This window comes from Neovison vison, chromosome X, assembly GCF_020171115.1.
Source record: "Neovison vison isolate M4711 chromosome X, ASM_NN_V1, whole genome shotgun sequence".
NCBI classification, from domain to species: Eukaryota; Metazoa; Chordata; class Mammalia; order Carnivora; family Mustelidae; genus Neogale; species Neogale vison.
The window spans coordinates 38,408,897-38,427,213 of record NC_058105.1 but is presented as its reverse complement, the minus strand read 5'-3'; the positions used below and the strand labels follow the sequence as shown (position 1 = coordinate 38,427,213).

Below are 18,317 nucleotides of genomic sequence, written 5' to 3'. Positions count from 1 at the left end.
AAGTGTGGAGAAAAGTGTGCCTGAGGAACTTCTGGGAAAGATTTCCTCACTCTTAAAAAGAGACACAAGAAAAGATCATTGCCCATTTTTATCTGGAGGCAGTTCCACCTATAATATGTAATGTCTGGAACTGTGGCAGCCATCATGGGACCATAAGATCAACCAAATAACGATGGCAAGATAGCATGCTATGGCTTGTAAAATGGAAAGATGAATCAAGCGTGGTTCATTGATAACATCGTTGATGAATAAAGGACCCTTGAGCTCCCACACCTTCAAAATTTGAAAAGAAAAATCACCTGGGCCATTTTGTTTTGAACAGTCTGTTACTTACAGCCAGAAGCATTATAACTGATACACTATGCTAGCAAATGCTAGAACTTTTAATTCTACTCATGTGTTATTCTAAATACTTCTAAAAGCGACTGCCTTCTACATCTAGCCTCCAACCTACAAAAACCACCTCTTTATTTTTTCAAATCTAACTGGTATCTTTGGCCTCCCCATCTTCTTCCCATATTCCTTGTCTTTTTTGGATGTTTCCTCTTTGTTTTTGTCTTTGCTCTCCATTCCTTTCTCTGCTTTGTTCCCCTCTCTACTCCTTTACTTTCCTCAGGCCTTTTAGTGTCTGGGATTTGAATCTGAAATGTGTTTATACATATGTTCATTTATACACATGTAAATATCACATCTTACATATTAGAAGGGAGGAATTCTTCCCCATTCCAAACTATTCCTTTCATACAGAAATAGCTCTACTAGCAAAAAAAACATCTGACCCCTCCTCACCCCCTTACTCATTCCCTCCCACAAAAGAGGAGTGTTTTAACCTGACTGGTTAATTTGGAAGGAGAACTAAGGATATACAGCCCAGCCCCTCCTAACTTCTTTCTCTTGGGAGCCACCTACCTATAGGAAGCACACACTCCACTATGCTCCTCCAGGCTGTACATTTTACAAAAGGCACGCCCTTGTGGTGCTGGAATATGGTCGTCCTACAATGTTGTTGACTAGGTAGGGAAGTCTGGGTAATCCTCAGATTCAGTACTGGGAAGCTCAAATGCTTACAAACAGAAGCCATATTCTCTAATACCAGTTTTATCAGTAATAAATTTAATAATGGTCTTATACACCAGCTCTCTTTGATTTTGAATAGATTTAGAACTATTCAAACCAGCTGAACTTGGGTCAGACATAAGAATTCTCTAGCTCCCTTGAATAGCACTAGTATATTATAAAATCTTTGTTTCCCTTTTTTTAAATAGATTTTACTTATTCTTCACAGCTGCATGCTGCCATTATGGGCAACTTGACAATTAAAAAAAAAAAAGCTTCAACAATGTGTCTTTGTTTTACAAATGTTTCCTGCAAACAAAAGGTGTTTTTAATTTGTGCGTGGTTGCCTACGCAATAGAGGCTTTTCACAGGAACAATATTGACCTTCTAGTTGTCTGAGGGTCTCTACTTATGATAACTTCTAAATCTGCACTTACCTGATCTGACTCCCAACTACTCAGGAATTTCATGTATAGCTGCTGCCTCAGTATAGGCTTGATAGAAGGTTTTTTCTTGGGACTCCACTGTAATGGTCAACACAGCATCATAGGCTTCCCGGAGTTTCGGGTTTTTCCTCAGGACCTGGTAGGGGGTATGCTTATAAAGTAAACTGTAGAGCAGAGCATCATAGGGAACAAAGACGTAGTTTCCATCAGTCATTTTCACATCATGAGCCCATTCCAAGAGACGCATCTGAGTTTCTCCCCCAATCAAGGCCGAATGCACATACATGGTGATTACTGAAACCAATAAAGCAGGAGGGTTGTGGCAGTAATATGTTAGTAAAATAGAATTCTAAAAACCACAGATCGGGAAAAATAAATGGATGTGTTATAACCAGCTGGTAAGTGATTTTTATCTTACGCCTCTAAGATAATCAAGATGTTGAAGCGCTGAGCTAAGGCTGAGGTATGCTCAGGACCCTGGATTCAGCAAAGGGATGACGCAGATATGACTACAGCCTACAGAGCCAATACTAGACAGGAATAAGAATAAATTAAGCTAATGGGAGGTAGCATAATTAAGAGGTTTGGGGATTGGAAGATTCAGGTTTATATCTTAACATCACTAGTCATTGTTAGCTGTATACCCTTAGCTTACCTCTCTCTGCCTCACTTACAAAATGGAGATCATAAATATGTACTTCATAGGGTGGTAGTGTTGATCGAAGGAGCAATTCATATAATGGGCTAAGTGCGTAACACTAAAAAAATAGTATCTAAGAATAAGAAGGCTAAAGGGTGAGGATGGGGGATATTCTCAGAAACACCACTGATACTTATGGTCCTGCTCCTGCAAATATACATTGCAGTAGATTTTGCACAACTGTTCCCACCCCTTACCATGGCCATTATAGACAATGAATGGCACTAGCTCACACTCACCTCTAAATGCTAATAATATTATCAGTGATATGTTCAACTTTAAAAAATCTAACTTCCCTGTAATTGGAATTACTTTGCTCTCTAATTCCTCCTAGACTTACGAAACTATGTTGTTTGGCAAGGCTATGCTAGAATAGAGTGGATTAGAGGAGGCTACGGTTGAAGAATGGCAGCAAAATCATGAGACTGAAAGTCTTCTATCCAATTTCGCCCTTGGCATGCTAAATGAGTTGAGTTTAAGCCCACTTGTGCTTCAGTGCCCACATCTTTAAAATGCAGATTCCAAAGCATTTCACAGGTACATTGAGTAGTTTAATTAGATAATGACTGGCAAGTATTCTAGCTCCTCGAAGAAAGGCAAAGGTCCTATTGATATTGGTAAATATTAATTATACGTGCTTTCATGGAAACTTTAATCTCAGGAAATGAGTACGCTTAACTGTGTTCAATGACTGGTCTTTGGCATTTACATATTTCTTCATCTATTTCCAAAAACTTTTTTACACTCGTTAAATAACCCCCAGAAACTTTCCCCTTTGACCTAGAGCTGATAATTTCAGTTTTTTAAGGTGTAACTAGCAAGTTATGATGACGATTTAAATCACACACGCACACACAGTGTAACTTTCAGTTTTCAAATGGCCATCAGTTCCTTCAATATAACTGCCCTAAAAGGTTCTATGTGTATTCTGATCCTTAAATCTTCCTTCAAATACTCTGGGATATCTTTGGAGCTAGTTCATGAGCCACTCAAGGATTTCAAATTCCTTTGTTCATAATTACACATTGCATAATGGGAAAATGGAGTACCAGAGAGGTTTGACAAGGCAAAAGCTGGATTTAGAAGGAAAAACTAGAATCAAATTTGGTTGCACCATTAAACATGAATCATTTGGTCCAACTAGTCCAGTAACAGGTCCACTGAGGGGGAGAAATGAGTTAAGTCAGCTGTTTCAGGTAGTTGGCCAGTTTGTCCACCAGGATTCTTAGCAAGCAAGTTCAGTATTAGCATCTTTCTTCAACAAAAACAGAGATTAGGTGATTTGACCAAGATGACTCAACAGAGATAAAATTTTATTTACTATATTTCAAGGAATATTAAAATTACTTCACTAGATGGAACGTTAAATGGAATTGTGTTGGTTGAAATACAGCAAATACTTTAACATACACTCTGTGTAGTGCGTGCTGTGTTGTACCACCCAACTGCCCCCTTCACAACTGACACACTCGTTCTCCTAGCTGCTGGGGGTGGGGCTGTGTCAGGAGATCATAGCTAATACCTCTCAGAGAGAGCCACCTCTCACAAGGTCATATCCCCTCAGAAGTGTGTTGGAACTGGCTGGTACTAGTTTAGAAGAGCCTGTGGTTAAATTTTCAGGGATTCTGTGCACCAGTCAGTGTCAGACGTGTAGCTCGAAATTGGGCATGGCGGTAGTGATTATGGAAATCACTCTATGAAAATCGGCAAACATTATAAATCAGGGCAATCTTCCCCCCTGACGAGCCGGCTATTCAACAATCGTTATCACATTGTACCCCTTTCTCAACGTCAGCATGTGCCCAATGACTGGCCAAGGACTGTGTCTTATTTATCTCTGAATCCCGGGACATCTTATGCCCCCAATGAACATTGTTTAAATGAATACCTAAAAAATCAGAGGTTGTACACTTGGGTATCTTTTGTGGGTTCCTTGAGATGTAAGGCATGGGCATATCTGGATTGTTAGTATGGAGGAACAAGTTGAAGTGATATTTACCTGGCAGGTAAATTCTACCATACTTGTCCTTGATGCTTAGTGTCATTAATTATGCTCAAGACCTTACTCTCGACCTTAATCTCTCCTTGTAATATTTCTTTCATGGGCCCACACTAAGGATATCTTAGACAAAGAGTCAGAATTTTTATAACTGGAAAGACTCTTTGAGACCTACTAGTTCCTTTCATTCCCCTCATTATTTTACAGATGAGAAAACAAAGCCTTGGAGAGGGTATGATCTCAGTCTCCTCCATTTACTACATGGCAAGATCTTGCCATTGAACATGACTGAAATAGAAAGCATAAATACTGAATTCAAACAACAGCATCTTAATTTAATAGATTGAGTGCTTTGTGAACAGGGATTTGTGGGTGCATCTGTTCTACATGATGATTTTACTAAATAGCTTTATTATCTCAAAATTACATTCATTAAAATGGGATTTTACCTGTAAGTTGTCGTCAGGCAAGGATTAGTGGACAGAAACCTTAAATCCTCGACAAGGCCTGGGTCAACGGGTGATCACTGAATAATACTAATTTGTAAGTTTCCATCCTGATTGTTAACAGTCAGCCACTCTATAGCCAAAACAAGGATCAGGAGATACATCTTGCTGAGATCCCAGCTCACCATGATATGATACTAGTACTTTCTCTGTGCTTCCTGAGCCCCACTCAAAACATCACCAACTATGTCTTCATACTGTGATACCTACTAGGGCAGGCTCTCCAGGACCTTCTCTTTCACCCTCAACACTAGCAGCAAGAAACATCTTGAAACTCCAGGGGAAGTTCATTACTAAGTCACTCTACTCCTACTTTTTATCTTCTATTGAAATATTCTGTCTGATAGTTCCTTCAGATGGAGGAACTGTGTTTCTCAGAAGGCGAAGTTCACCTTTTTATTTTTTACAGATTACTGGCTATAGAGTCCTTAGTGGAGGAAAACGGGCCCAGTCTCACACTTAAGTCCTTAGTCCTTACGAGTTGTATTCATACAGTGAGCCCACAGTATTGCTCCCAAGCCCAGAAAGCACCCACACACACACATTCTAGTGTTCTTTATCTTCATTTTAACCGTTCTGCAACATCCCCTATCACTGGTGTGTGTGTGTGTGTGTGTGTGTGTGTGTGTGACTATATATTTTAATCTATTTCGCTTTAACAAGTGTTGGGGGGAGTACACAAGCCAGAGGAAGGGGGGCATGCTCTGTGATTTATCCCAAGTCTCACATTCCCCCAGGGTTCAACCATCTGACCACACTGTGAAACAAGTACACCCGGACCGTCTTCCTGTCAGCTTTCTTCCATGCAGTCTATAAAATGGATGCATAAGAAGAAGGTGGGAGGCTTTGGAATCAGCCTGCTTCCCAGCTTCACCCCCCACTGTGATTGGGTTCAGGCAGCCTTCAGAGCACAATTTAAGAACAGGGCACTGGGCAATGTATGACTGTTTCTATCAGCTAAGGACACCACCCCGCCCCCCTGGACACACACATTTTTGGCTTTAAGTCCAGAGACCACCACTTACTTACCTGCCACCCATGTTGAACCCATACAAGTAGCTCAGCATGATGTCAGACATACATTACATTTAAGGGCCATTCCACCTACACCAGGTCCTGTTTTCTTATACACAATATAACTGGTATTCCAAGTGCATTTATTGCTTTCACATCGCAGCCCAGCTTGAGATAAGTTTTTAATATTTCTCCACACCTTGCAACATATGTTTTCTTCAACTTTTTAAAAACTGCTATCCAGGTATGGCCTCTTAAATGTTGAAAACTTAGATGCTGGATACTTCTACAGAAACTTCCTTGTGTGCTGGGTATCCAATAATTTTATCATTGCTGATATCAGACCCATTCATGACAGCTGGTTGTCTTTCACCGTTTACTTTTATGTAGGCTTATCCCTACCAAATCCTATACAAAATGCCCTATCAACACAAAGGCTCTTAGCCACGGTATTATCAATATCACCGTTGTTATGACTATAGGAAAATAAGGCCAACACTGGCTACCTTGAGGCACTTAAAAGAATTTCATCAGTGGGCCAAACAATTAAGAAAGAATAATGGAAGAACTGAATTATACAACCTATGTGGCACACAAGGTCTCAAGTGAGTATGCTTTGGGGACATACCTCAGGTAGACAGGAGGCAGTAGAGTGTAAGTCTTTCATCAGACCAGTTGTTCTCAAAGAGTGATCCCTGGACCAGCAGCACGGACACCACTATGAACTGGTTAAAAATGCAAATTCTGGGGCCCTTCCCCAGCCTTTCTTTCTCTTCCTGAACCAGAAACTCTGGAGAGGGAACCCCGAAATCTGTGTTTTAACAAGCCCTCCAGGGGATTCTGGTAAACACCAAGGTTTGAGAGGCACTGTTTTAGAGCAACCTGAGTACATAGCCTGGCTTTCCCATTCACAAGCTGTGTGACATTGGCAAGTTATTTAACCTCTTTTGGCCTCTGAAATCTTATCCATAAAGTGTGTTAAATAATAATTAACATTATTAGTTAGGGATGTTGCAAGAACTGAATGAGATGGTCTGTACAAAACACTTGCAAGGGGCTCCTGGGTGGCTCAGTGGGTTAAAGCCTCTGCCTTTGGCTCAGGTCATGATCTCAGGGTCCTGGGATCAAGACCCGCATAGGGCTCTCTGCTCGGCGGGGGGCCTGCTTCCTTCTCTCTCTCTGCCTGCCTCTCTGCCTACTTGTGATCTCTGTTTGTCAAATAAATAAATAAAATCTTAAAAAAATCCCTTGCAAAATGAAATGACTGGCACACAATAAACCCTCAGAAAATATTAGCTATTACCAAAGTTGCTATTATTTCTTTGGTTTTTTTTCCAATTTATTTATTTTCAGAAAAACAGTATTCATTATTTTTTCACCACACCCAGTGCTCCATGCAAGCTGTGCCCTCTATAATACCCACCACCTGGTACCCCAACCTCCCACCCCCCGCCACTGCAAACCCCTCAGATTGTTTTTCAGAGTCCATAGTCTCTCATGGTTCATCTCCCATTCCAATTTACCCAAAAGCACATACCCTCCCCAATGTCCATAACCCTACCCCCCTTCTCCCAACCCCCCTCCCCCCAGCAACCCACAGTTTGTTTCGTGAGATTAAGAGTCACTTATGGTTTGTCTCCCTCCCTATCCCATCTTGTTTCATGGATTCTTCTCCTACCCACTTAAGCCCCCATGTTGCATCACCACTTCCTCATATCAGGGAGATCATATGATAGTTGTCTTTCTCCGCTTGACTTATTTCGCTAAGCATGATACGCTCTAGTTCCATCCATGTTGTCGCAAATGGCAAGATTTCGTTTCTTTTGATGGCTGCATAGTATTCCATCGTGTATATATACCACATCTTCTTTATCCATTCATCTGTTGATGGACATCTAGGTTCTTTCCATAGTTTGGCTATTGTGGACATTGCTGCTATAAACATTCGGGTGCACGTGCCCCTTTGGATCACTACGTTTGTATCTTTAGGGTAAATTCCCAGTAGTGCAATTGCTGGGTCATGGGGCAGTTCTATTTTCAACATTTTGAGGAACCTCCATGCTGTTTTCCAGAGTGGTTGCACCAGCTTGCATTCCCACCAACAGTGTAGGAGGGTTCCCCTTTCTCCGCATCCTCGCCAGCATCTGTCATTTCCTGACTTGTTGATTTTAGCCATTCTGACTGGTGTGAGGTGATATCTCATTGTGGTTTTGATTTGTATTTCCCTGATGCCGAGTGATATGGAGCACTTTTTCATGTGTCTGTTGGCCATCTGGATGTCTTCTTTGCAGAAACGTCTGTTCATGTCCTCTGCCCATTTCTTGATTGGATTATTTGTTCTTTGGGTGTTGAGTTTGTTAAGTTCTTTATAGATTTTGGACACTAGTCCTTTATCTGATATGTCGTTCGCAAATATCTTCTCCCATTCTGTCAGTTGTCTTTTGGTTTTGTTAACTGTTTCCTTTGCTGTGCAAAAGCTTTTGATTTTGATGAAATCCCAAAAGTTCATTTTTGCCCTTGCTTCCCTTGCCTTTGGCGATGTTCCTAGGAAGATGTTGCTGCGGCTGAGGTCGAAGAGGTTGCTGCCTGTGTTCTCCTCAAGGATTTTGATGGATTCCTTTCTCACATTGAGGTCCTTAATCCATTTTGAATCTATTTTTGTGTGTGGTGTAAGGAAATGGTCCAATTTCATTTTTCTGCACGTGGCTGTCCAATTTTCCCAACACCATTTATTGAAGAGGCTGTCTTTTTTCCATTGGACATTCTTTCCTGCTTTGTCAAAGATTAGTTGACCATAGAGTTGAGGGTCTATTTCTGGGCTCTCTATTCTGTTCCATTGGTCTATGTGTCTGTTTTTGTGCCAGTACCATGCTGTCTTGATGATGACAGCTTTGTAATAAAGCTTGAAGTCCGGAATTGTGATGCCACCAACTTTGGCTTTGTTTTTCAATATCCCTTTGGCTATTCGAGGTCTTTTCTGGTTCCATATAAATTTTATGCTTAACATAAACTTTTTCACAATATTTATTCTTCCAATCCAGGAGCATGGAACATTTTTCCATTTCTTTGTGTCTTCCTCAATTTCTTTCATGAGTACTTTATAGTTTTCTGAGTATAGATTCTTAGCCTCTTTGGTTAGGTTTATTCCTAGGTATCTTATGGTTTGGGGTGCAATTGTAAATGGGATTGACTCCTTAATTTCTCTTTCTTCTGTCTTGTTGTTGGTGTAGAGAAATGCAACTGATTTCTGTGCATTGATCTTATATCCTGACACTTTACTGAATTCCTGTATAAGTTCTAGCAGTTTTGGAGTGGAGTCTTTGGGTTTTCCACATAGAGTATCATATCATCTGCGAAGAGTGATAATTTGACTTCTTCTTGGCTGATTTGGATGCCTTTAATTTCCTTTTGTTGTCTGATTGCTGAGGCTAGGACTTCTAGTACTATGTTGAATAGCAGTGGTGATAATGGACATCCCTGCCATGTTCCTGACCTTAGTGGAAAAGCTTTCAGTTTTTCTCCATTGAGAATGATATTTGCAGTGGGTTTTTCATAGATGGCTTTGATGATATTGAGGTATGTGCCCTCTATCCCTACACTTTGAAGGGTTTTGATCAGGAAGGGATGCTGTACTTTGTCAAATGCTTTTTCAGCATCTATTGAGAGTATCATATGGTTCTTGTTCTTTCTTTTATTGATGTGTTGTATCACATTGACTGATTTGCGGATGTTGAACCAACCTTGCAGCCCTGGGATAAATCCCAATTGGTCGTGGTGAATAATCCTTTTAATGTACTGTTGAATCCTACTGGCTAGTATTTTGGTGAGAATTTTTGCATCTGTGTTCATCAAGGATATTGGTCTATAGCTCTCTTTTTTGATGGGATCCTTGTCTGGTTTTGGGATCAAGGTGATGCTGGCCTCATAAAATGAGTTTGGGAGTTTTCCTTCCATTTCTATTTTTTGGAACAGTTTCAGGAGAATAGGAATTAGTTCTTCTTTAAATGTTTGGTAGAATTCCCCCGGGAAGCCATCTGGCCCTGGGCTTTTGTTTGTTTGGAGATGTTTAATGACTGTTTCAATCTCCTTACTGGTTATGGGTCTGTTCAGGCTTTCTATTTCTTCCTGGTTCAATTTTGGTAGTTTATATGTTTCTAGGAATGCATCCATTTCTTCCAGATTGTCAAATTTGTTGGCGTAGAGTTGCTCATAGTATGTTCTTATAATAGTTTGTATTTCTTTGGTGTTAGTTGTGATCTCTCCTCTTTCATTCATGATTTTATTTATTTGGGTCCTTTCTCTTTTCTTTTTGATAAGTCTGGCCAAGGGTTTATCAATTTTATTAATTCTTTCAAAGAACCAGCTCCTAGTTTGGTTGATTTGTTCTATTGTTTTTTTGGTTTCTATTTCATTGATTTCTGCTCTGATCTTTATGATTTCTCTTCTCCTGCTGGGCTTAGGGTTTCTTTCTTGTTCTTTCTCCAGCTCCTTTAGGTGTAGGGTTAGGTTGTGTACCTGAGACCTTTCTTGTTTCTTGAGAAAAGCTTGTACTGCTATATATTTTCCTCTCAGGACTGCCTTTGTTGTGTCCCACAGATTTTGAACCGTTGTATTTTCATTATCATTTGTTTCCATGATTTTTTTCAATTCTTCTTTAATTTCCCGGTTGACCCATTCATTCTTTAGAAGGATGCTGTTTAGTCTCCATGTATTTGTGTTCTTTCCAAACTGCCTCTTGTGGTTGAGTTCTAGCTTCAGAGCATTGTGGTCTGAAAATATGCAGAGAATGATCCCAATCTTTTGATACCAGCTGAGTCCTGATTTAGGACCGAGGATGTGATCTATTCTGGAGAATGTTCCATGTGCACTAGAGAAGAATGTGTATTCTGTTGCTTTGGGATGAAATGTTCTGAATATATCTGTGATGTCCATCTCATCCAGTGTATCATTTAAGGCCTTTATTTCCCTGTTGATCTTTTGCTTGGATGATCTGTCCATTTCAGTGAGGGGAGTGTTAAAGTCCCCTACTATTATTGTATTATTGTTGATGTGTTTCTTTGATTTTGTTATTAATTGGTTTATATAGTTGGCTGCTCCCACGTTGGGGGCATAGATATTTAAAATTGTTAGATCTTCTTGTTGGACAGACCCTTTGAGTATGATATAGTGTCCTTCCTCATCTCTTATTATACTCTTTGGCTTAAAATCTAATTGATCTGATATAAGGATTGCCACTCCTGCTTTTTTCTGATGTCCATTAGCATGGTAAATTCTTTTCCACCCCTTCACTTTAAGTCTGGAGGTGTCTTCGGGTTTAAAATGAGTTTCTTGGAGGCAACATATAGATGGGTTTTGTTTTTTTATCCATTCTGATACCCTGTGTCTTTTGATTGGGGCATTTAGCCCATTAACATTCAGGGTAACTATTGAGAGATATGATTTTAGTGCCATTGTATTGCCTGTAAGGTGACTGTTACTGTATATTGTCTCTGTTCCTTTCTGATCTACCACTTGTAGGCTCTCTCTTTGCTTAGAGGACCCCTTTCAGTATTTCCTGTAGAGCTGGTTTGGTGTTTGCAAATTCTTTCAGTTTTTGTTTGTCCTGGAAGCTTTTAATCTCTCCTTCTATTTTCAATGATAGCCTAGCTGGATATAGTATTCTTGGCTGCATGTTTTTCTCGTTTAGTGCTCTGAAAATATCATGCCAGCTCTTTCTGGCCTGCCAGGTCTCTGTGGATAAGTCAGCTGCCAATCTAATACTTTTACCATTGTATGTTACAGACTTCTTTTCCTGGGCTGCTTTCAGGATTTTCTCTTTGTCACTAAGGCTTGTAAATTTTACTATTAGGTGACGGGGTGTGAGCCTATTCTTATTGATTTTGAGGGGCGTTCTCTGAACCCCCTGAATTTTGATGCTCGTTCCCTTTGCCATATTGGGGAAATTCTCCCCAATAATTCTCTCCAGTATACCTTCTGCTCCCCTCTCTCTTTCTTCTTCTTCTGGAATCCCAATTATTCTAATGTTGTTTCATCTTATGGTGTCACTTATCTCTCAAATTCTCCCCTCATGGTCCAGTAGCTGTTTGTCCCTCTTTTGCTCAGCTTCTTTATTCTCTGTCATTTGGTCTTCTATATCGCTAATTCTTTCTTCTGCCTCATTTATCCTAGCAGTGAGAGCCTCCATTTTTGATTGAACTTCATTAATAGCTTTTTTGATTTCAACTTGGTTAGATTTTAGTTCTTTTATTTTTCCAGAAAGGGCTTTTATATCTCTGGAGAGGGTTTCTCTAATATCTTCCATGCCTTTTTCAAGCCCGGCTATAACCTTGAGAATTGTCATTTTGAACTCTAGATCTGACATATTACCAATGTCTGTATTGATTAGGTCCCTAGCCTTCGGTACTGCCTCTTGTTCTTTTTTTTGTGGTGAATTTTTCCGCCTTGTCATTTTGTCCAGCTAAGAGTATATGAAGGAGCAAGTAAAATACTAAAAGGGTGGCAACAATCCCAGGAAAATATGCTTTAACCAAATCAGAAGAGATCCCAAATCGTGAGGGGGGAGAAATCTCCTCTGATTGTGATCTCCTTTGATTGGGATCTCCCAATCTCTTCTGATTGGGATCTCTTCTGATTTGGGGATAAAAAGATGTTCAAAAAGAAAGAAAGAAAAAAAGAATTAAAAAAAAGAGATTGAATTAAAAATTCAATCAAGAATTTAAAAAAGAATTAAGAAAAAAAAAGATTGAAGAGATTAGGATCTCTTCTGATTTGGGGATAAAAAGAGGTTCAAAAATAAAGAAAGAAAAAAAAGAATTAAAAAAAGAAAATGAATAAAGAAAAGTATAAAAAAGAAAAATATATATATATTAGATAATCTAGTTAAAAAACGTTAAAAAAGAAAAGGGTAAAAGTTATAAAAAATTTTAGCAGAAGAAGAGAAAAAAAATGAAAAAGAAAAAAATTAAATTAACTGCAAGACTAAAAAATCACAGGCAGAAAGCCATGAGTTCCGTGGTTTGTTTTCTCCTCCTCTGGAATTCTGCTGCTCTCTCCTTGGTATTGAAACTGCACTCCTTGGTAGGTGAACTTGGTCTTGCCTGGATTTCTTGTTGATCTTCTGGGGGAGGGGCCTGGTGTAGTGATTCTCAAGTGTCTTTGCCCCAGGCGGAATTACACCGCCCTTACCAGGGGCCGGGCTGAGTGATCTGCTCGGCTTTGCTTTCAGGAGCTTTTGTTCCCTGAGCGCTTTCCGTAGAGTTCCGGAGGACGGGAATACAAATGGCGGCCTCCTGGTCTCTGGCCTGGAGGAGCCGAGAGCCCAGGGCACCGCTCCCCTATGCGCCCTCAGCGAACAGCTCCTAGTAACTCGCGTCTGCCTAACCTCCGGCCGCGCTCCGAGCTCACTGAGCCTGCGACCGGTTCAAGGCAACTCCGAGCTGCGAGCTTACTGTCGGCTCTGTCTCTGCAGCCGGCTTTCCCGTTCCAATAACCGCAAGCTCTGCGACACTCAGACACCCCCGATCCTTCTGTGACCCCGCGGGACCTGAGGTCACGCCGACCCCGCGTGGGCTTCGCCCCGGTTTAGCCTCCGGAGCGGTGTCCCTCAGCGGATCAGACTTTTAAAAGTCCCGATTTTGTGCTCCGTTGCTCCGCCGCTTGCCGGGAGCCGGCCCCTCGCCCCGGGGTCTATCTTCACGTCGCTTTGGATTCACTTCTCCGCCAGTCCTACCTTTCAGAAAGTGGTTGTTTTTCTGTTTCTAGAATTGCTGTTCTTCTACTCTTCGATCTGCCGATGGATTTGCAGGTGTTTGCAATCTTTAGATAAGCTCTCTAGCTGATCTCCTGCTAGCTGAGGTAGTCTCAGCCTGCTACTTCTCCGCCATCTTGACTCCTCCCCCCCCTTTGTTTTTTTTTTTAATGTACAGTAATCTTCAATAGATGGGAAAAGGTTAGCCGGCAATAACATAATAATAAGGTTTTCAATTTTGTACAAATAAGGGAAGACCATTCTGTGTCCTATTTTCTAAATATCCTATTGTAATGAAGAAGTCCCGATTTGAAAGAATTTAAAGGCATCCCCAATGGTTCAACAACCTGGTTAGTCCAAATGGAAAGGATTTCACAATCAGCCAAGCATTGATAGGAAAAAGATGAGGAGAGGAGGGTTTGAAAAGTTCTCCAAAGAGCTTTTCAGTGGGGCCTCCTGCTAGCCTTTGTGAGAATTGGCAACAAAACAAGACAGAACAACAACAACAACAAAAAAAACCTCTTCTGGGTAATTGCAATCCAACAGGTGTTCTGCCTGGTGAATGGATGTTCTTTTATGCAATGGGATCAAAACTTCTACCAGGGCTCATGGTTTAAGTAGAGAATGAACTGGATTTCAGTCTTCCTGCCCACTCAGCTAGATCCCCTGGTGCAGGACACAACCTCCCTTAAGTAGGCACAGCAGCCCTGACTGTAAATTGTGGCCCTTTGTCTTCGATTCCTATCTTCCCTATCTGACTTGGTCAGAAACAAAGATTATTGGTAATTGCTTCTGAAGCTTCAAGGAAATGAGCCGAGCATCTGGGAGAGGCTGAATCCCCCCTTCTCTGGGATTTCATTCACCACATTGCTTGTTGTGAATAAGACCTATACCTACCTACTTGTGATGTGAGACTCACAGGTGTTGTAAAACTTGAAAGGAAATACCTATCTTCTGGGTAATCCTAAGGATTAAATGAGATTAAGTATATGCAAATACCTTGTAAACTCTAGAGAGCTGTTCGCATACAAAGTGATATTATGGTTGCATTCACTGTCTCTAAAGGCAGAATCTAATAACCCCCCTGCTGTTTCCCCTCCAAAGAGCCCACAGCCATTATTATTGTTATTATCATCTTTATTGATGCCCGGACCCTGAGATTATGACCGAAGCCGAAGGCAAACACCTAACCCACTGAGCCACCCAGGTGCCCCAAAAGCAGTGGTTCTTAACCCTGGCTACATTTTACATGCACCTGGGAGGCTACTGAAATTACCTCTGCTAGGGCCTCATTGCAGACCACCAAAACCTCTGGGTGTAGCATTCTGGCACCAATTGTTTAGAAAAGATGTCCAGGGAATTCTAGTGTGCAGAGTGAGAACCATCGACCTACAGGAATGAATCTCAAAGAGTAGGGCCATAATATGTACATTTGCTATCTCTCTGCCTCAAAGGACATGTGGGTGGTGAGCACTCAATCCTAACTTCTCTCAGCCCAAAGAGTTTCAGGGCCTGGATTTATTTAACATTTCATGGTAGAGGCCAAATTGTCATTTCAAAGACTATACTATTTAGAATGGGTGGGATGCGAAACTCTCATGGAATGTAAGCTTGCAGGAGACTCTGGACTTCATGAAGATTTGTAACATATTCTAAAGTTATACTAAATCTGTGAGCCTGTTTCTGGCATGACTTCTCCCTGGAAATGGCTTTATATCTTTCAAAATAATTCTGTGCTCTGTTTTGAAAGTATCAATCTCTATCATGAAGTAATCAAAGCCACACTGATTGCTTAACATTATAGGATCTTGTAGACTGGAGCTGGAAGCAGACAACTGTAGTTCCAGGAACTAAAACTTCTTGCCCTCATCTTCCCATAATCATCATAATGAAGGTCCAAATACCGGTGACACTTGAAACTTATAATGGGCTTCTGTTTATCGGCCAGGCTAACCCCGACCATTCTCTAACAAACCCAATGTTATCTTAAGGAAATGACTGGGACCAGGACTAGTCCTAGCAGTCATCAATTTGACAAGTAGTTTCTGAGCCCTCCGTTCGTTCTCAATCAGTGGAGTGGCCTGCAATAGCAAAATGAGCCGTGTTCCCACAAATCACTGACACTTTCCAGGAAAAAAATCTAGTTTTTAAAAAACTGGAATAGAAAATATCAAAAGCAAGTGCCACAAGGGCCTGCAATAAAAGTAAGTAAGAGACACTGGATTCCAGAGGACCAGGAAAGGTTCTTCTTCCCCCAAACCACCTCAGCTAGGTCTGGTGACAGTAGCTTTGCTGGGGTCTTCCCTTTGCTTCAGGTTTTGTCCATGGTCTCTGCAAGAATCACCTTCAACATCGACCTTCTCTTGGAAGGGGAAAGGTTAAAATCTGGGCTGACTCCTCATTTTAATATACTTTTATTTATCAGCTAGGTCCCTGGGAATGGCACATAAAAAGATAAGCCCTGAGGCGCCTGGGTGGCTCAGTGGGTTAGAGCCTCTGCCTTCGGCTCAGGTCATGATCCCAGCGTCCTGGGATCATGACCGGCTTCGGCTCTCTGCTCAGCGGGGAGTCTGCTTCCTCCTCTCTCTCTGCCTGCCTCTCTGCCTACTTGTGATCTCTGTCTGTCAAATAAATAAATTTTTTTAAAAAGATAAGCCCTGTTTTAGGGGGGCAAGGGAGGTGAGTGCAGAGGACAGAAGGGGAAGTGTATATTGTGGAGTCCAGAGAAGACAGGTTCCAAGTGAAAGGTGATGAAGCAGGTGGCAAGAACGGGCCAAAACACAGCCACAAAAGCACCCCTTTGGGGCTGATCTCAAACTACTGGGGTCCTACAGGTATGGAAGGTGTGTGGCTCCCGTTGCTCTTGATGCTGAGAGTAGGCACTGGGACCCAATGGCATTTATAACCACTGAGTTCTTTCGTTCACCTTTATTTCGTTCACCAAACAGGCTCCCTTGAAGCTGAGCAGTCTTGGAGCCTGAGTGTGAGTCCAAGAGGGCGGATGCCTGATGTGCTCTCCCAGGGTGCGAGGGTAAGAGACCTTTTGGAAATTGTCCTATTCTCCGCCGCCACCACCCCGCCCCCGAAGCCACGTTTTAAACCTCAGCGGGGAGAAAGCGCTCACTGAGAATTCTGTCAGCCTGACGAATCCGCAGGAGCGCCGCCCGAGTGCTGTGGCTGTCTTGTCCTGAGCTCAGTACGACCCCTACCGGTAGGCCACGGCTCTGCAGAGCGCTTGGTACTCGATTGGCGGTGTGCACCCAAATGTCTTCATCTGGGAGATGACTCTGGCGTGAGCCCCCTGGCAGTACCTCATGACAGTTACCAGCACCCGCACCGGAGAAGGGAGTGTCCGAGAAAGGCCGGCGGGCTGATTTTATTGTCTAATTCCTAATTCACACAAGCCCAAGAGAAAAGCCCTTTGTTCCAACTGTTTCCCAGGAGCGAGGCGGCCTTGCAGTGCCGGGGTTGACAGGGCCAATAAATCCCGAGGCCATCTGGTGGTAAACAATGAAACTGCAAAGGGCCCTGGCGGTCTGGCCGTCTTCATTGAGAATCACATACTCAAAAGAGCAACCCGCGTCAAACGAGGAGTCCCTGTTGATGCGCTCAATGACTAAGCCAGCAGCAACCTCAGGCAGAGCATTTGAGAACAACGGGTCGCAAGTCCAAGGGCCCACTACCCCTATCTTGTAAAGGGGCGCCCACACCCGCTGTGGGATGGACGCGAGGGCCAGGAGGCACGAGCACCATAGGAGCTTGAAGGCTACAAGGCCATGGTGTTTTCGCTGTCTTCTGGGAGCCGGACACCAGAGCATAAGGTGAAAAGAGGGCCATGGTCCTCAAAACATAGCCCTCCTGCTTCCGGCAAGCTAGTGAGGAAATGTCTGAAGGTTAGTCTGCTTTCCTGAGACGGACCGTTGTGTTTCCAAATGTTTGTCAATAGGAGGGAGAAATTCATTACTTGCCTTATTCCTGAAGCTTCTGGAAAGATTGATTATAAAAGAATGGCAAAGGAATGGCAGTTCCCAAACCACCCTGACCAAAAACGCCTCTCCTTCCCGCATTGTTGTACTCCTTGTCTCAATAGATGGCACCTCCACCCACGGTTTGGCCCCTTGCTCCAGGCAGAAACCTGCTAGTCAGCTGATGCTCTTCCTTCATCTCGGCCCCCACATTCAATCTGTTTCCGAGTCCTGTTCAACATTGGCAACAGCTACCCACTTCACAACGTTGTGAGGATTATGTGGATAAACATACAGCAAGCACATGTTGTTAGCATTATATTAGTGATATTATCATTATCACTTCTATAGTTTAAAATGTGCTCATTTATCTCCACCCTAATGCTTCTTGGAGAAAGACACAGATATAAACCCATAATGGCAATGCAGAATTTAAAAAATAGTATGATTTTATGTGGATCAGCGGAGGAGAATAGAGAGGATCACCCAAACTCTGATTTCAGGGGGAGGTGAGGAGAGAGAAGAGACAGTCTCTCCAACTTGAATACTGAAAGAAAGGCTAGCCAGGTTAATGGGGTTATGAGGGTGATGGTACTAAGCACCTTCCAGGCAGAAGGAACAGCATATAGTAAGTCACAAAGGTTTTTTTAAGAAAAGTTTTTTTTTAAAGATTCTATTTATTTGTTTGAGGGAGAAACAGAGAGGACACGAGGGGGGCAAGGGCAGAGGGAGAAGGACAAGCAGATACCCCAGTGAGCAGGGAGCTGGTCTCAGGGCTCGATCCCAGGACCCTGAGATCATGACTTGAGCCAAAGTCAGACACAACCAACTGAGCCACCCAGACCAGGCACCCCTAAAAATTATTTTTAAAGAAGAGGATATGT

General features: G+C 42.1%; 1 protein-coding gene across 1 annotated transcript in view; it reads right to left on the bottom strand.

The window, feature by feature from the left end:
* GUCY2F (guanylate cyclase 2F, retinal) overlaps window positions 1-17,286 on the bottom strand; it is a 94,468-nt gene extending 77,182 nt beyond the window's left edge. Inside the window, 5 exon segments of the mRNA XM_044234701.1 lie at window positions 1,514-1,796; window positions 16,593-16,745; window positions 16,748-16,825; window positions 16,828-16,929; window positions 16,932-17,286. Of these exon segments, the coding sequence (XP_044090636.1) occupies window positions 1,514-1,796; window positions 16,593-16,745; window positions 16,748-16,825; window positions 16,828-16,929; window positions 16,932-17,286 (971 nt within the window).
* Between the last annotated feature and the right edge of the window lie 1,031 nt (window positions 17,287-18,317).